The following is a 20,715-nucleotide window of genomic DNA, read 5'->3' as shown; positions in this document are numbered from 1 at the left end:
TGAATATTTTTACGGGAAATATTTCGCGCCAAATGTGAACACGTGAGCATAACAAAGCAAGTGGGACCTGTTCATGATGGCTGGATTTGATGATGCAGGCGTATTTTTCAGTGACAATTTTGGATCTGAAGATCAAGCGGACGAAAATCAGATCAACAGACAACAAATTAAGAAGAGATTCAAAGATTTTATAAGGCAGTTCCACGAAGGGAACTTTTCATATCGATATCGGTGAGACACGTTCGTGTTATTTAGTCAAGCTGGCATTAGCCGTTTGAAATGAAACAAAAAAATCATTAGTCAACAGCATAGTAGGAAATCATAACTTACTATTTTATAATATGTATATGTTTAATTTAAAGTTTATATTTATAGATTACCCATATTTATGTATCGCTGAGACACTGGAAGCGAGCAGCTTAGTGGGATTGTTACGCAGATCATTTGTATATTTTGATTACCTAGTCAATGTTCAAATTAGGATTATTAAAAACTCGCCAGACAACATCTGGAATATGCGGCAAGTGTATGGAACCCATATCATGTAGCAGACATCGAACTGATTGAGAACGTGCAAAGAAGGGCATCAAAGCTTATTCTGGCATTGAGAAACCTTACATATGAGGAACGCCTAGATAAAATCTTCCAACTGTACAACATCGGAGAACTAGAGGGGGACATTATCAATGCTTTTAAAATAGTTTTAAAAAATAAGATTGTAGAATAACAGAACTTTTTCCAAATGGACATTAATAGTAAAACGAGAGGTCATTCTGAGAATTTTTTAAGAAACGTAATTTAGAGTTAAGAAAGAATTTCTTCAGCAACAGATTTATAGATGTATGGAATCATTTGCCGCAATATATTATAGACGCAGATACAGTACACAGCTTATAGTACACAATTTAATAATGCCATGTATACTGTTTTTATGAAAGAATCAATATAGCAGTTAGACACTGCCCGTTATCCAATCCTTTTGATATTCATTAAAATATTTTGAATTGAATTGAAATAATTTTTCAGAGATCAGTTGAAAAGAAACTACAATCTTGGGCAATATTGGTTGGAAATTGACTTGCAAGATGTGACCAGCTTTGATGAAGCTTTGGCAGAAAAACTTGGCAAGCTTCCTGCAGAACATTTGCCATTGGTAAGCAGATAGATTAGGAATGTAGGAGTACATGATCATAACTATTTGTAATTAGAGTGTTACATGAGCTCTGATTTGGTTATTTTTTTAGCTCGAGCTCACTATCATCATATGGTGGACCATTCAAATCGCTTTTCGACCATGGTCCGTCTTGAAAGTTATGTAAAGCCTAAATTCATTGGCAGAGTTAAAACCAACCGACCAATGAGATTAGGCTTTAAATAACTTTCAACATACGTGGCAAAATGGCCCCGTCAATCTGACCCGGATAACTATTAGCGCTGAAAAATGACATAAGGACCACGAGAGTGGGATTTGAACGAAGCGTCAAACAAGTAAATATGTTTGTTTTCACCTGATGTTTGATTATGTCAAAGAATGTAATTGTAGCTATATATTTATATATATATAGGCTGCCATGTTTTCAGTATAGCGAATAGACATTTTCGTTTGCAAAAATGTTCTCAATCGTGTCCGATAAAGGGAAATTAATCAATTTTTCAAGTTTCGAGGCTGTTTGTGAAAAAAGTAGACTAGTTCACAGGGGTGTAAAAATGTATTTCAAAGCACTAGCCCAGGGCTAGTAGACACCAAAATCTCACTAGCCCGGCCTAAATATCTACTAGCCCAGCCAAACAAAATGAAAAATTTATAATACCAGTATTTTTATACTGTATAAATTCAAATATTTTTAATTGAGTGAGTATTTTTTATTATTTGCATCTACTTTTTTTTTTATTTAAATTAAAATAAACATTAAGAAAACTTTAATCTGTGATATTTCTAGAACACAATTTTTAGATTTTTTTTAATCCTGAAACCGGATTCTGGATTTCCGATCTTTGACCCGGATATTAGAATAACCATAACAAATATGGCTGCCTGGCATGGCTTTGCTGCCGACTTTTTGAGGAATAGATTCCAGTTCTTTAACATCGTTTTTGTAACTATTAAAATTTACTGATCTGATAGCTGAGATGACTTATTTGATGGTTTGTATATTGTTTTTCTAGAACTTGTGTTGCAAATTACGTAACTTTCACATGAAATGCTATGCATCACTATTCACTGTGGTGATCGGGAGGTCTACTGTACTGTACCTGTCTACAGTCGTAAATAAATTAGACAACATGACTCCAGATTAATATTTAAAGTTAGATACAAATATTACATAGAATTGCAATGTTTTAAAGTGTTATTATGACTAAATATTGATGTTTTTCGTTTTGAGATATCTTTGAAAAAAAGTCACTAGCCCCGGGCTAGTATGGCTAAAATTTCCACTAGCCCAAGCTGAAAATTTGGTAGCCCCGGGCGTCGGGCTAGTGGATTTTTACACCCCTGGTTCAGTAGGATTTCCTGATATCATCCAGAAGTTTAACATCTTAACTTTCAATTAAGACTGAAGCTGTTGAGATATATGGCTGAATATTTTTTTTACAACACTGAACTAAATTACCCAATTTTGCATCACGGAGGAGTCCTTTACTGTTCTCTATATATTAGTCTATAGTGGATCTTTGACTTACAAGCCTGCTAAATACCTATGGGCCGTCCTTAAAATGTAATTTTATTTGTTCTTTTTGTGTCTTGACAAAGGGGCAGACTCCTTCGAAAATTCGACAATATTTTGTCCACACTGTTAGAATTACTTCTTTGCCCATATATATAGGGACCAATTCGTACCCGGCCGAAAGGTTTAGTAGGCTGAGTACATTTATTGGTTCTAAGGTAATGTTCCCGGAGGTTGGCACATGCACGGCGGTAGTTTACCAAGAAATTGTCAACATTAGATTCAAATACATATATCTGATTAAATAATGGCGATAAAGTTAAAAACTCAAAGTCTACAGCTAGAATAACATCCCCTTCTAACATCCAGGTATGTATCAAAGCTGTGTTTGATCGGAATCATTTTTGACAAGACATAATCGATGGTCGGTCGTACCTGATTTGGTTTCTCACTCCTTTATAGAGGGACCTTGCAGTAGCCGAAAAGTCAGTCAGAAGGCGATATCTATTCCGCTACAACAGTAGCTACCCAATATATACAGTCACGTATACTTATTTATCTGACAAATATTGAGGGCAAGTGAAAATGTCATTCGGACAAGTAGATTTTGATGAAGCACTTGTCCGACAGATGAGTACATTTCAAAGTTTTTCCGCGGCCCTGCCCTTACTACTGAGCGCTAAGCAGGAGCAGAACTAAGACTTTGGTGTGTCTCGGCCAGGGGACAACCCAGAGCCTACCTCACAGGGGTGCGCGCTCTACAAAAGGCCAGAAGAGAAGTGGTGTCAAGGGAGACGTTAGGAATTAAGAATGAAGTGAGTTAGGAAATAGAGAAATTTAGGCGCCTTTGACGAACATGAAATAGGGGCAATTTTATCGCCTTACCTGCAGGGCAGAGTTACGGTGAGGGTCAAAATGCAGTGTCATGTGGTTGCTATTGCTCTATGTCCAATCAGTTGTATGGAAAAATTAAACAAATAACAAAGGAAAGAAATAAACAAAATACAAAGTATTGCCCTTTTGTACCTTTTGGTTATATGAGAGATTGTATCAACTCTGTCTTGTAAAAAGGTTGCTGTTCAGAAGACATGAATTATGCTTTAGTTACAAAATGTGTAAGCATAAGTGATTATTTCAGTTTGAAGATGCTGCCAAGGAAGTGGCAGATGAGGTTACACGGCCTCGCCCTGATGGAGATGAAGATGTTGAAGATATACAGGTCATGCTCAACTCCTCGGCTAATCCTTGTAGTATCCGAGAGCTCAAGGTCAGTACCTGTAACAGTTAGCCCCACTACACCCTGACCATTTGTTCAAAATGATAAAACTTAGGGCTGGATCAATATCTATATACCGATATGTATCGGTTTTCAGCAGTGTATCAAATATCGATATGCAAACTTGATGTATCGTTTTAACAACACGCCCTACTGTTTTCGTTATAGAAATAGGAAATTCCAAACAAAATTTATTCTAAAACATCATTCAAGTAAGAGCATTTCAATCAATAGGAAGTGTTTAAGGCATCTGTGTCACCTAGATGGATTAGAAATGCCTTCTCATAACTGAGAATACGAATTGACAGAAATTAACAGAAATTAATTAACACAGATGATAAACTGAATCAAATGTATGGTAGCTTTTTCTTGGTTATAGAATGTTTTATCAAAATTGTCTTTTATTGTCACAGTATTCAAAACACAGTGGTCAACTGAATTTGAAAAAGAGTATTGTCAATACGTATCATGTATTAGTTCAGTGTATTGTCAATATGTATCGTATTGTTATAGACCTTCCAATACCCAGCCCTAATAAAAATAAATACATCTCTCCTGCATCTGGAAAAAGTGGCCTGTGACCAAGTATTTTTAGCCCTAGTGCAAAGTTTACAAGTTGTTAGCTTTGGCTGAGACTTAATGGTCCAAAAATGATTATTCTGCCCCATTGAGACCAATACAAAGGACGTTTTTAACCACATTTTTCAGTCTGAGCAAATGGCAAAATTGGTGAAGATTCCTGGCATCGTGATTGCAGCTTCTGGTATCAAGGCTAAAGCCACAAAGCTAACACTTCAGTGTCGAGGCTGCCAGAACATCCTCAACAATATTGCTGTCAATCCCGGAATGGAGGGATATGCTCTTCCTCGTAAATGTAATACGTAAGTAAAGTAGAAAAAAGTGTTTATAGTACATTTAATTGAAATACATCTTATATAGTATTAAAAGGATTCAGTTTTGAATGTTTCGCTTTCAGCATTGTACAATAAAACGTTTATAAATGTAGGTGTTATATTATATGTATCCTACCTCTAAATAGGAATAACCTTAAATACTCATTTGAGCTGCACTTTTCTTGTTTTATTTAAATTTTGGCATGCTGATTTGAAATTTAAATAAATATATGAGTGCTTTTTGGCGAGGATCACCTCGCCATTGTGATCGTGGTTGCAAAATTCTCTTTCAGTTCAATTTCCTCAATATGATTGGCTTAGAACTTGCTCGCAGATACTAGCGCTCCTAACGGCAGTGTATTCAACAACTTTGATTTTACCGGGAATTTTAAATAGAAAATTTTGAATATGAAAGTTACTGAAATAAGCGTATCTGTAATGTTGAAATAGGAGAAGTAGATAACTGCTTTCATATCCTTACCATATACACTATCCAAATGATCTTAGGTTGGAAAGTTTTCACTTGAATTGTTTACAATGTATCTAGACTTTCCGTCCCGAAAATGTTGTTGACAATGCATGAAGACGTTTCGTCCCAAAAATGCTTCGCTTCGCCCCACGCGTTTTGTCCCTACTAGTGACAATTATCCCGCAACGGAAAAAATGAAATCAATGTTTCACCTCAAACATCAAAATTTTTACAATAATGATTTTTGTAATTTGAATCGGGAGCAAATAAATCTCAGGACGAAATGGAGATTTGTTTATCACGGCTGCGTTATGCCACATGTACGTGTAAATCCACAATGGAAGAAAGACAACTCTAAGAAAATTTAGGATAAACTTTGTTAAACTGATCAAATAGCGCGTGAGAGACGATGAACATTTTCTAAATGTCCAAGCTGGCGTAATCTTCCAACTTACGGCAGTTAATAAGGTATGAATATTTACCACATCCATAATTATCGATAATTTTATAAGCACATGTATACATTATCAGATTATATATACATATTAAAGCACGTATAGGGTTGTCACTAAAAACATTTTAGCCACTTTCATCACATGTAGGCCTACAGGAGCTTGACGTTCTGATAATATATATAACGTATTTAGTAAACTACGTAATTAACGAAGTATTTTTGGTCCGAATGACAAAAATCATACATAAAATGTTCGTATAACTCGAAGTGAGATTTTTTGGACTACTTCATTTGTAGATCGATGAAAATGCCGATTTCTTTTTCATAATTCTTCCGTAGAACGGCACTTAAAAAGCTGTTTCAATCTACAACAAACGTGGAGAAAACGGTTAAATGTTTAACAATTATCCTGAAAATTATCCTTTTATCAACAATCATCAGAGATTAGTAATTAAAACTTACATAAACATACTCCCGATTCTCACTTGCATTGTGTGATCACTCGAGCGGAACTAATCTCTACCACCTGGCACAGTCTTACAAAGGGGTGTTCTCTTAACGCCAACATATTTATCAACAACAGGTAGGTGTTGTTTTAGGAAACAATAGGAAGGCAGTTATATACTGTTTCATATAAGCTGTCTTTATTTTCACCTGTAAAGTCACTTGAGATTTACATGTATTTCAATCAGTATCATAGGTAACATTGGTGGGTTTTGGATAAAAATTCCTTCAATATATTCCGTATTATATACAACGTAAATTATTAATCAAAGATAATCAGTGCTTTAATATGCTAAGAATTAATATGGAGCTACATGTGGATTATTAAGAACGATGCATTTTGAGTTCCAGGTGAAATATTTTTTTACAAATCATATCTCAATTTTATCAGAAAAACAGGTTTCTTGATCAGTGTATATATTAATGTAACAGTATTCTGTTTTGACATAGGAGTTCCAGTAGGGCTACATTCTTATCCAACTTTCATTTCTTGTGACCGTGCATAGTTGCGCATGATTTCTCTTATCGCATAGACGTACACCGTGAAGTATTTGGTTAGAAAATGAGTGGAGAAAAACAATATCACAAAAGTTTAAATTAATATTGTCGGAAATTTTAACCTGTTGATTATAGTTTAAGTTGGTAATCTATTGAAGCCGACACAAACACACATATATGATGTTTTATAAACATTGGTAATAATATATCATTGGGGTTTAATGCTCTATATGTATTTTTGATACAAAATATTTTTAGAAGTCACTTAATAATGTAAAAATACTAAATGAAATGAGATTGAAGACTGTTACTTAGGGTCTTAACCATATTCATTTTAATACACATTATAGATGTTAATGTTGCAATACTGGCAAAATTATTTCAAGTCCATATGTTGAAGGTCTTGTAATTCTCAAAATGTTGCAAACTTTTAGTGCTCAGAATACCAAATTAACAGTTTTCTATTTTTTTCTGTTTAAAGATTATAGTACATATACCAATTTGTATCTAGTAACAATGTTTGACCGAAATTCAACCATAGGAAAGAAATCTATATGTTATTTCTAACATGCACAAAAATATATAATTTTACTGCGCTGTTAACGGACAACAGTTTAATTATTGGGTGCTCTTTTGCTATAATGACATACATTTACATTATAATGTAACATCACGCTGATCTAGATATACCATCTTAGGATAAGAAAGCAGGAAAATTATATAATTATGATAAATGATGCATCCCAATGCAACTTTCAAAATATATTGTATGTTCTGTTAACTTAAAAAGGTCAGTCAAGTACAAGTAAAATTTGGAAATCATATTTGACATAAATTCACTTACTCTTTGGTAGGTTATTAACGCAGATGTTACATGTACATGTACTACTATATATGTATATAAGGTCACTTAACAAACATATATGGAAGACCTTGTTGAAATATATCACGTTTCAACAGGCAAAATGCTTATATTATTTCAAACTTTTAATCGAATTGGTGTTACACTAAGTTGAAATTGGATAATTCCTTTTTGGATTTTTTTCTTTTATATTACTGAATGGGAAATTAAGTTACTTTCATATGAAATAAGTTTCAAAGAATTTTGCTTGATTTTAGTATCAATCTATTGAAAATCTAATGAGATTTATACCAGAGATTTTAGATATATCAAGGAAATCTTTAAAATTCTTGAAATAAAATCATTGTGAATTTAATTTAATTTCATTCATAGATTCTATTGTTATATTTTCATAGATATTAACAGAAACATATATTATGTATATATGTATCTGATATTAAATATGAACACTTATTGAAATAAAAATTAATCAATATACATTTAGATAAGTATCAACACAGGTAACTTTTACAGGTAAATTTACCTGTGGCATTGGTCTGCCTTTAGGAAAAAGACTATAACCACTGTCACAACAAACTACCCTACAGCTAAATCCAAAATGTTGGCGTTCAGAGATACACCCCTTACAAATGCAATCACACAAAAGCCTACACGATCACTGTTTTTAGTGCGATTACATCTTTGAGTATGAACAATACTAGTTCTTTGAACTTTTTACTCGGCAAAATAAACTTATCACCGTGCCCATGCACACATGCATATGCATATACTTATACTTCTGTGTGCACATTATCAGATACATTATATGACAACTGCTGTATTACAATCAATTTATGAAGGACAAAACTCTAAAGAACAGGAGGACTAAAGAACAACAGAAAATAAATTTCAATAATATTTACTCTAAACTGGTATTGTTATTTATAAAAAAAAATGTTTAATTATATGATATTAGCCTTTTCGGTAATTACTCTGTTAATACATTTATTATTTTCTTATGTTTTACAGAATGTCTACATGCAAGTATCATTTCAATTGGAACCAGTCCAGGAGAAAAAATGTGTGAACAAAATGAAAGAAATCATTTTCAACTGTGGTAGCTTAATACTGTAATAGTTTTTGATATGAAAATAATTACTATCATCATATTCAAATTCCATATATATAATACATTTAATGTTGTAAACATTTTTGATCCAAATAATTACCATCATCATCTTCATTCCATATATACAATACACATTAGCGTTGTGATTTGTGAATTTTACTTTAATATGCATATACTTGGTATTTGTTTATTTTCTATGACATCTACATGCTTGAAATAAAAAGAATAAATAAAACATTGAATTTATAACACAATATGACATTAGTTGTTAGTATTTTTAGAAAACATATTAAGATTATTGTTAATAATACACTAATCATCATCTTCAGCATACTTTATTCAAAATAAATTAGATATTAATTTGCATAACACAGGTTGTCTTATGTTTTCCCTCCTTGACTATCAATCTTCTCTGATCACTCTGAAAATGGTGATTTTACCTTTTTCGGTCGCCACATGAACTGCCTTAAATCAATTATATCCAATGCAATGAGACAACTGCATTTATTATAACGCTGTAAGGCAATTCTGCAAGATCAGCTTACATTGTTAATTTACATTGAACATATACATGCACAGTATGGTACCTTATTTATATCTCCTTTCCTATTTTCAATATACCTTGATGACTTGGAATCTTATCTGGCGGAAAAAGAATGTTAATTGTCTGACAACTATTGACAAATTATTTACAGATAATATTGAAATGTATCCCAAACTTTTATCATTTTATATGGCGATGACACTGTTCTACAACAAATGTTAACGGATTTGAATAATATTGCATTACATTATTGCATTACATGGAAATTATAATCTAATATATCAGAAAGGTAAAAGTTGTAATATTCTCAAAACGTAAATTGGCCCAACAACACCAGTTTACGTTATGGGATATAGAATTATTTTGATAAGAAGGGTATACATATCTATGTATATTTTTTAACATTAATGGTAGCGTTTTTAAAGAAAAGGAAAAAAAACTGCTGAACAAACAATTAAATCAGTGTCTACTATTTTTAAGAAACAAAGGAATGTATCCCTTCCTGTTGATTTTAAACTGAAAATATTTTAGTCACTTGTAATGCCAGTTTTATTATACTCATCAGAAGTATGGGGATTTGAAAACACAAATATTGTAGAAAAAATCATTTGTAATTTCCTCAAGTTAAAAAAGTGTATAAAACAATTCATGGTTTATGGCGAGCTAACTAGATACCCAATTGATATTGGAATAAAATGTAGAATGATTACTTTTTGGCATAATGTATACTTAACATGAAAATAGACCAGACGTTTTTAGCTCGCCTATTCGAAGAATAGGGGGAGCTAATGTTGTCACCCCGGCGTCGGCGTCAGCGTTGGCGTCCCATTTCACGTTAAAGTTTTTGAGCAAGCTTCTGTTTCGTCAATTGTTTAAGCTTAAGTCATCATAAATGTTTCTGATTTTATTTTCCTAATGTGTATGGATGCTGAACGTGATAATACAACCAATTTTGGGCCCTTTAGGGGTTTTTTGAGTCTGTTAATTTGTCATATTTCACGTTAAAGTTTTTGAGCAAGTTTCTATTTTGTCTATTGTTTAAGCTTAAGTCATCATAAATGTTTATGATTTTATTTTCCTAATGTGTATGGATGCTGAACGTGATAATACAACCAATTTGAAGCCCTTTAGGTTTTTTTAGTCTGTTAATTTGTCATATTTCCATGTTTAAATAGTAAATACTTGAACAACAACTTCTTCTGAATAGGCGAGCTTTGCTGTTCTCCGACAGCTCTTGTTTAAATGGCTGTAAGATGTTTAAGATATTTTATCAGAGCTAGTTTAAATCACGTTTGGATATATCAATCAACTTGCTGTTTTACAAAAGACTAATTACAAAAACTTGTTAAAAGTAGACCAATTGACCAGTTTATTCAGAAATGGTATGACTATATTGATAAGTCTTCTTGAGGACTGACATATTCTATATTTAAGACATTTTGGCATAGAAAAATATGCCTCTTGTCTGTCTCTGCTGCAAAACAATACTTGTTAACTGATACTTTGGTCCCAGGAACTTAATGAGAATAGCAATTCAGAATGGATATTTTAATTGACATCAAATTAACAAGGAAAAGGTTAAAGATGCTATAAAGTCATTTGGCATATAACACCATAGGAAATATTAGAATGGGCTCCTAAGAGTTTAGTATATGTTTCTTATTTAACACCTTGGTGTCCAAGGAATCCTCAAAAGTCCAAACTGGAAGGAACACTAGCAAACTTTATTTCTTATTGTCCAAAAAAAATGTTGACTTTAGAAATATATCCTCCAATCATTGAGACCGAGCCATTTAGTACTTTCAGTACTTTGATTCATCAATATCCGCATCTTTCTTATTATGTTTACAGGGAGCAAGCTGGCCGACCTAAATGTCCTATTGATCCTTTCTTCATAGTACCAGACAAGTGTAAATGTGTGGATTTTCAGAACCTCAAGCTGCAGGAAGCACCGGAGGCTGTCCCCAACGGGGAACTGCCTCGTCACATGCAGTTGTATTGTGATAGGTGAGTAGTCTTATAGCACCCATTTTCATGCTTTTTCACAGTGGAATGTATGCAATCTAGAAGCCAACACTTTGCAACATTCATTATTGATGCTTACATGTTTTTGATGCATTTACATGTGTAACTGTGTAACTGTGCTTTCTATTCTGTATAACTTACTTTTGACTTTTGAGATTTAAAGTTGTGATTTGTGAATAAGGGATAAAGGTATGGAGCATAATGGAAAACTGAAACTTATTGTTGAAATTGAATTAGGTTTAAGAAAAAGAATGTAGACTTACTACATTTTTATTGATGTTTACAGATATCTGTGTGACCGAGTTGTGCCTGGTAATAGGGTGACTGTGGTCGGTGTGTTCTCAATCAAGAAAGCCTTCCAAAGCTCTAAGGTACTAATCAGACATGGTATGATTCATAAACAGTTCTACTTGAAGATAGCACTGATAAAACCATTCATTTGTTTAAGTGATCAACAGTAGTGAATTTTAAAATGGTGAAATTTCAAACTTGTTGGAGGGAAAAAATAGACTTCATTATACATATATTGAATGATTTGTGATTACAGAAGAATACACGAGACAAGGTCAATGTTGGTATCCGCAGTCCATACTTCCGTGTGGTGGGGATTCAGGTAGACACAGATGGCTCTGGTAGGAGTACTAACTCTCCTATAACTCCAGCTGAAGAGGAAGAGTTCCGCCGACTGGCTAGTAGCCCAAATATATACGAGACCATTGCTAAGAGCATTGCACCTTCAATCTACGGCTGTATTGATATGAAAAAAGCGATTGCTTCATTGCTGTTTGGAGGGTCTAGGAAGAGGTAGGTTATAATGGATTAGAATCCTGAGGAATTCACACAAATCAACTTCTAAAGCAAATTCCAATTATCTTTATATTTGAATATTTAAATAAATGCATTTCTTTACACTAGTTAAGTGTGTATCAATGCATTTATTCAAACAATTTTATCCAAACGAAAAACATCACATAAATTGTTTTTAAATATGATTAGGTATGGTTACTACAGCCTCCCAGCATTATCAACATCAACTGTGTGATACTGGCTTTGCTGCTTGTTTCTGAGAAAATTCTTGTTCCAATACTGCGAATAAATTTTGCATTGGAATGACATCAGAAAAAATGCATATTGCAATAACTTTCATTCCCTCCTGTGGTTTACTAGACTACCTGATGGCCTAACAAGAAGGGGCGACGTTAACATCCTGATGTTGGGAGACCCTGGTACAGCCAAGTCTCAGCTGCTGAAGTTTGTAGAAAGGGTGTCCCCTATTGCTGTTTACACCTCTGGTAAGGGAAGCAGTGCAGCAGGATTGACTGCCTCCGTCATCCGAGACCCGTCTTCGCGCAGCTTCGTAATGGAGGGTGGAGCCATGGTACTGGCTGACGGTGGAGTCGTCTGTATTGATGAGTTCGATAAAATGAGAGAAGATGATAGAGTAGCTATACATGAAGCTATGGAACAACAGACAATATCCATCGCAAAGGTAGGCCTTATTTACAATATTTTTAGGTCACCTGAAATGAAGTCTCAAGTGACCTATTCTAATCGCCTTTTGTCCGTCGTCGTCCATCGTATGTCTGTAAACAATTTACATTTTTGACTTCTTCTCAAGAACCACTGAAGCAAATTCAATGAAATTTTGCACAAACCTTCTGAGGCATAAGGCCAATCAAAATTGTGAATTATATGGTCCCCATCCCCCTGGGGGCTGTGGGAGGGGCCAAAAGGGGTAAAATTGACTATAATTTCAAAAATCTTCTCCACTCACAGATGTGATGGAATCAAATACTCTTCATAGATAGAAAGGTCTAAAGGTCCATTACAAAAATTGTGAATTATATGACCCTGGGGTCTCCGGTTTCCCCTTGGGGAGGGGGTTAAGTTTAATATAGTTTATATAGAGAAAACACATTTTTGAGCATTATTTGGTCATTTGTAAAAGGAAATTAGTCAAATGTCAGAATTATTCCTATGAAATGGCCATTGAATCCTATTAACAAATTTTCCATGACTGACTCCGAGGGCCTTAGGGGTGGGGCTAAAAGGGGTCAAATAAGCTAAAACTTCAAAAATCTTCTTCTGAAATTCTGGAACTGATAGAATCAAATACTTTTCATAGATGGAAAGGTCTAAATTTTCTTTACAAAAATTGTGAATTATATGACCCTGGGGTCTCATGTTTCCCCCTGGGGAGGGGGTCAAGTTTACTATAGTTTATATAGGAAAAACATATTTATGAATATTATTTGCTTATTTTTCATAGGAAATTAGTCAAACTGGGTCTGAGATAGCATTTTATCGTCATATCCATATTGGTCCTGGCGGACCCCCAGGGGCCTTAGGGGCGGGGCCAAAAAAGGTCAAGTAGGCTAAAACTTCAAAAATCTTCTTCTGAATTCACAGATTTGATGGAACTAAATACTCTTCATAGATTGGAAGGTCTTAAGGCAAATTGTGAATTTCATCGCCCTGGGATCTCCGATTTTTCCCTGGCGAGGGGGTCAAATTTACTATAGTCTATATAGGAAAAACACATTTATGAACATTATTTGCTTAGATTTAATAGGAAATGAGTCAAACTGAGTTAGAATTATTAGCCTGAAATAGCATTTTAACACCATATCCATATTTGTCCTGGCTGACCCCCAGGGACCAGAGGGGCGGGGTCAAAATGGCTAAAATTTCAAAAATCTTCTTCTGAATTCACAGGTTTCACCAACTATCAAAATGAAAAACAAAAAATAGAAATTCTAATACGAAAGTTCAACTTTATAGTTTATTTAATTGGTAAATAATTTCTATTGATTTGAACCAACTTTGCAATTCTCTTTCTATAGCAGCACTCAAGTGACGACCGTCAAGGCCTCTTGGGCCTCTTGTTTTCTATATAGCCTCAAGGCTGAGAGAACGTAGCTTTTGAGATTGGATTATTACAAATTACAACCTGGCTTTTGGGGAGAAATGATGTGATTTGAAAGCAATGTTTACCTTTCATGGAATCTAAACTTAAGAAATAATATTTTATTTGTAGGCTGGAATCACCACGACCTTGAACTCGAGATGTTCAGTCCTGGCTGCTGCTAACAGTGTGTATGGCCGATGGGATGAAACCAAGGGAGAGGAGAATATCGACTTCATGCCCACCATCTTGTCCAGATTTGACATGATTTTCATCGTTAAGGATGAACACAATGAAGAGAGAGACACAGTCAGTATTCTTTGTAAAACCCCATTAAACATCTAAAACATAATAGTCCATAGATGATGTTGTAATATGTTTAAAAGGAATAAAACAGTCAGTTGAATACTGTTAGCGATTTCTAAATGTTTGGGTACAGTTATTTATAAATTGTCCTTTTGTTACCTTAGATTCTGGCCAAGCATGTCATGAATGTCCATTTGAACTCACTTCAAATGTCGGAGGAACAGGCAGATGGGGAGATCAACTTGCTCACACTTAAGAAATATATATCCTTCTGTAGAACGTACGTACTGCATTCATTATAATATAAACTGTAAATCATTTTTCCCTTCAACACTTAAAACATAATAATTAATTTTCATTTGTTTTTATTTTTAACTAAACTTTCTGAATGGCAGATTCTTTTTCTTCATCCTACTATGAAGAAAATATCAGAGAATGGCACAGAAACGTAATGTTATCATGATGTCACTGTAGATACGTCAATTTTGCATATTGATTTAGAAAAAAATAATCCATTCGAAAATCAATGGAATTGTACATTTAAGCATATTTTATGTTATCAAGTAGTCTGAAAGCTTAAAGCTCATAATGCAAGTTAAAAAGTTTTAAGTTGAGTTAAAAAAAAATTAAGCACACTTGTATTTCAAGAATTGTTTATGAGACAACCCCTTATCGAGGTCAGTCATTTTTGTTTTTCGCTCTGTCTGTATCCGGTGCTCTCACCGACCCTTAAATCGACACACGTGCGCTCAGTCTATACACGTACATACACACCTGGCAGTTGTCCATTGTGTATCACCTACTATTACGTAAACAAAACACTTAGGTATATGGGGTAAAGGTAACAAAATACATCAAATCCTCTGAGCTGTCATTTACATGTTTGTCAAAATAAAATTTCCACACAAATGAATAGAAATCCAAATGATTAACCTTCCACATATCTCCACGTATATTATCGTAACCGATGTACTCGACTGGCCATGTGTACGTGACTACCTGTCCCGAACAAGCGACAAATACTGTACCAAGAAAACACAGGTATCGTTGTACGTGTAAAACCTAGTGTATATTGAAGTGTTTCATTAGCTGGTTTTGGATATTATTTGGGATTTAGCTTACAACACATTCATGTATTATTTCAAAGAAACCTTGTCAGGTGAGTGCAGTGTTTATTTTCAGTTTGACATTGTTATTTGCAATATCGGGCATGTGTTTACGAGACAAGTTATGTTTGAAATGATGCACATGTGTCTAGTCCCATGCTTTATATAGGGGGTTGGCCAGTGAAGGTAACTAAGCAAAGCAAAAATAAAAATGGCTGCCACTTCCTTGGAGACGACACTGTCATAACTGGGGAATGTCTCAGAAACATTTAAAAAAAAAAAAAAATCATTATTTTTTTTTTAATTTCAAATGCTTGCTTTTTAACTAACATTGTCAGCTTTAATTATAAGCATTGTTGTATGAAACTGTTTTTAACTTCATTGGGTTATGAAATAAATTATATTTACAAACTTGTGAGAAGCAGCTTCACACAGTTTGCAAAGAAAATTTCTTTCATCCCCTTATGAAGTTAAAAAGTAAAAGAAATCTATTTGACTGAAATCTTAACAACTAAAATTACTATATTGTTGAAGTAGTGCTGTTTGATGAATTAAGTCCTTAACAAATAAAAACATGAAGAGCTGTTCTTCTGATGAATGAATTATCTTGTAATTTCAATGTAAAGTCGACTATTTATAAACTTGTTGTCGCTGTTGTAGGAGATGTGGTCCAAGGCTGGCTGTAGAAGCTGCTGAAAAGTTGAAGAATCGCTATGTGTTGATGAGGAACAGTGCCAGCGAGTATGAACGGGAAACAGGGAAGCGTATCAGTATACCAATTACTGTAAGGTTGGTATTAAGACATGTGCTCAGCCTGTTACATACGTATACTACACAACTAAAAGTTTTGCATATTGCTTCTACATCTAGTGCAAGATAGAGATAAATCTGTCCAAGAAGAGAAATATGAATAGATTCTTTTTTCTCCATTGATTTATATCCATTCTTAAACAAGCAGTAGCTGTTTAATCTGAACAATTTTCATATTGTAAAGTGACATCAATATTTTGTGTAATTTCATATTTGTTTCCATGTGAATAGGCAACTTGAGGCGATCATAAGAATATCAGAGTCACTGGCCAAAATGAGGATGCAGCCTTTTGCTACAGAAGTAGATGTTGATGAGGCCTTGAGATTGTTCCAAGTGTCCACTTTGGATGCTGCTATGTCTGGGAATCTCTCAGGTTTGTCTTGTTCATTCTTAAGCCCTTCACAGGATGTAACAGTTTTCTCTTCATCCCTCTTATTATTGATATCTATAAATCCCCTTTATCCATTTGATATCAGTCCACCCCTAATAAACAATCATTGTTTCCCAGTATTCTAAGAGAGAAAGAAAATGAAAGCAGAGAAAAAGTCAAACATTGATTTGATTAATAAGGACTGTACTTTGTTTTCCCCAAGAGTTTTTCTTGAGGCTATTTTTCCAAAAGACCATTTAGTGGTACTTGGGGAGAATGTTGTTTTCAGAAGAATGATTTGGTTTGTCTTTTTCATTCAGGTGTGGAGGGATTCACTACTGAAGAGGATCAAGAGCTTCTAAGCAGGATTGAGAAACAAATCAAGCGACGATTTATCATCGGGTCCCAAGTATCCGAACATGCCATCATTCAAGACTTTACAAGACAGGTAAGAAATCATTGTATATATCTTGCTTTCGAAGTTATTGCTGAAGTGTAATTCACTGGGCTATCCTATTATTTCCAGAGAAGATACAGACGAGTGTAGAAAGATGGCAGGCATGTGCTTTATGATTTTGTTTGAAATTGTGTAATATCATAATTATATCAACGTTTGTGTAGAGGTCGACTGGCCAGTATTTGACAAACTTTGTATGTTATATGTGATTCTCGCACTCTGTCTATGAACCCATGCAAATTTCTACCATTGCGAGATATCTTTCTTCTATTAATCTGTTACTAGTGTAGTTAGTAACTTGAATCTATTAATGATTTTAAAACCAGTTTTAATTAGGGCCCCGCATCGAGATGCGGGTGCCCTATAGTAATCAGGTTGTCCGTCCGTCTGTCCGTCCGTCCGTCCGTTTTTTTTTCTTTTGCACATTAATGATGGAAGGGAGTGGAGTATTTTCCCCATATTTTACATGATGATTCCCCATCCATCCTAGATCTGCTTGGTAATTTTTCAGGCTGAAATTAAATTAAAAAATCGGCCATCTTGGATTTTAACATTTAAAAAAATCACAATGTTGTTGCTCTTAACTGATAAACATTTTGTTATAACATTATGATGCAAAGTTGTTCAGAATTAAACAAGGAGTTGACTGTCCAAAGGTAAGGTCATGGGCCAAGGTTACTAAGTCAAAGGTCAAGGTCAAATTTATTTGAGTTAATTGTATGCTCTTAATGTAATGTTAGCTTGGAATCAGGATTCAAGTTAAATACTTGGAAGACTTTTTCCAAAGAATTATAATAATGTACCATCATCGGTTTCCCAATTAATGTTGACATTAATTATTTATTAGCAACATATAGCTAACACGGAAGAATTCGTTGTCAAAATACTACTTTTCCACTTAAGCACGTCAGACACATAGCGGGGCCCTTTCTGACGTGTCAGTGTTCTAGTTTAATTAATTTAATTTAATTACTTTGTTACAAACAAAAGATGTACTGTGAATATTCTTAAATTTTGTAGAAATACCCTGAGCGATCTATATACAAAGTACTACACTTCATGATGAGACGTGGAGAAGTACAACACAGGATGCAGAGGAAGATGTTGTACAGAGTCAAATAGACAGGTGAATAGGGACCAGATGTGGAATAGGGACCAGATGTGGAATAGAGACCAAGACCAGATGTTGAATAGAGACCAGATGTGGAATATAGACTGGATGTTGAATTTTGACCAGATGTTGAATATGGACCAATCTTAAATGTGGACAAAATGCTAAGAATTGGCTGTGGATTTGTAATCATCAATAGAATTGAAATCTTGTTTTTTTTTTCCTGTTCATCAGAAGTTTATTTCCTTGATTGATATACCATTTGGTGGTATAGTTTTATACTGTGAACTACTGGTGCAGAAACTTAAGTGCATGAACTGTAAATATATTTGGAAGAACTTTTCCAATCACATACTTTGAATATATTAATTTAAGTTGAAACATTTTGTACAGTGTTACGAGATACCTTGAAAAGATGACGTAGGTGTCTGATATTACTATTGAATTCTGTAAATATTAAATGGAATAGACCGTCATTCTGTGTTGTTTTGTCAATGACTCATATCAAGGTAGTAGAAGTAGTTACTCTTTCCAGAAATAGAGGATCTTACAGGAGTGCCTGTGTAATATGAAAGTTATTGAACAAATTCTTTAGGCTAGTGGCATATCAAATTATTTTAATTAATTTTATATTACATAGTCACGAGTGTAAGATTCTATTTATCACATGACTTTTATTCCTGGAAATAGAAACAAAACTTTGAATTTCATATCTATATAAAACAGTAGCAATCTGGCTCCAATGTGTTGTTTCCGTTAACAAAGAAAATCATAGTGTCATATATTGGTTATGACTTCATAACTACCTGTGACGTCAAAATATAGTGTTATAAGCTCACCTGGTCCAAAGGACCAAGGTGAGGTTATGCCATACCGTGGCGTCCGGCGTTCGTCCGTCAACCATCGACTTCTCCGTTACCACTGGTCGGAATTCAACAAAATTTGACTGGTAGCATCCTGATGGGTTACTGATTGAAAATTGTACAAATGATGGGGCTGATCCCAAAGGGGCCAGAGGAGTGGGCCAAAAGTGGTCAATTTGGCTATTTCCATATAAATCAACTTCTTTAAAACTAAGCATGGATAGCACTCATAATGCAATGGTAGCATCCTTATAGGGTTGGGATTCAAAATTGTGCAAATGATGGGGCTGACCCCCTGGGGGCCTGAGGGGCGGGGTCAATTTGGCTATTTCTATATGAATGATTTCTTCTCTGCAACTGAGTATGGGAGAGCCCTCCTTATGCAATGGTAGCATCCTTATAGGTGAGGATTCAAAATTGTACAAATGATGGGGCCTGAGGGGTGGGGTCAAAAGGGGCCAATTTGGCTACTTCCATATAAATGACTTCTCTGGAACTAAGCATGGGATAGCACCAATAATGCAATGTTAACATCCTTATAAGGTGGGGATTCAAAATTGTACAAATGATGGGGCTGACCCTCAGGGGGTCTGAGGGAGGGGTCAAATTGGCCGTTTCCATATAACGACTTCTTCTCGGAAACAAAGCATGGGAGAGCACTTATAATGCAATGGTAGCTTCCTTATAGGGTGGGGATTCAAAATTGTACAAATGATGGGGCTAACCCCCTTAGGGCCTGATGGGATCAGGTCAAAAGGAGTCAAATTGGCTATTTCCATATAAATGACTTCTTCTCAGAAACAGCATTGAAGAGCACTCGTAATGCAATGGTAGCATCCTTATAGGGTGGGGATTAAAAATTGTAACAAGAGGCCCAGAGGGCCTGTATCGCTCACCTGGTTTGTAATGCCAAGTAATGTACTGAATACAGGTTCATTGTTTCTTTTCTGTAGGAATTTGAATATTTACATCAAATTCCACTATTGGCCCCACCCCTCCTGCCCCCAGGGAGTCAGAGCCAAAATTAATACCAGTTCTGTTCCCCTTCCCCCAAGGATGTTTTGGGCAAAATTTGGTCACAATCCATGCAGAACTCTAGGACAACTAGTGATTTATATGATTTACCTCTAATTCTCCTATTGGGCCCCACCCCTCCTGACTAGTAGCGATTTAAAGGAAATGTTGACGAATGGATGCCGCGCCATGACATAAGCTCACCGGCCCTTTGGGCCAGGTGAGCTAAAAAACCAGGTGAGTGATACAGGCCCTCTGGGCCTCTTGTTACATGTTACTTACGATATTTATAATGTGGCTGAATGGGTCAGTTAATGACATGGCTGAATGGGTCAGTTATATGAAGAAAAGACAATTTCTTTGCATCTGAAATAAAATAGAAATGGTTCAAAGGAAATTCAGTCGGTGTTCTAGCCATACATTATTTTTGAAACGTTTCAGTAAAAGTAACAGACAATCATCTCTGAATCAAT

The 20,715-nt window shown here is 34.8% G+C and overlaps 1 protein-coding gene across 1 annotated transcript; it reads left to right on the top strand.

Moving 5' to 3' along the window:
* The first annotated feature begins 16 nt into the window (after positions 1–16).
* Positions 17–18,841, top strand: LOC138319143 (DNA replication licensing factor mcm5-like). Its single transcript, XM_069262085.1, has 14 exons — positions 17–231; positions 1,027–1,153; positions 3,805–3,933; positions 4,651–4,823; positions 11,126–11,281; positions 11,586–11,670; positions 11,847–12,103; positions 12,467–12,788; positions 14,337–14,513; positions 14,675–14,790; positions 16,277–16,405; positions 16,658–16,800; positions 17,118–17,245; positions 18,275–18,841. The coding sequence occupies exons 1-14, from the start codon at positions 74–76 to the stop codon at positions 18,374–18,376; spliced, it is 2,202 nt and encodes a 733-aa protein (XP_069118186.1). The 5' UTR covers positions 17–73; the 3' UTR covers positions 18,377–18,841.
* The last annotated feature ends 1,874 nt before the right edge of the window (positions 18,842–20,715 follow it).

Source organism: Argopecten irradians, chromosome 3, assembly GCF_041381155.1.
Source record: "Argopecten irradians isolate NY chromosome 3, Ai_NY, whole genome shotgun sequence".
Taxonomy (NCBI): domain Eukaryota; kingdom Metazoa; phylum Mollusca; class Bivalvia; order Pectinida; family Pectinidae; genus Argopecten; species Argopecten irradians.
This window is presented reverse-complemented; position numbering and strand designations above follow the sequence as displayed.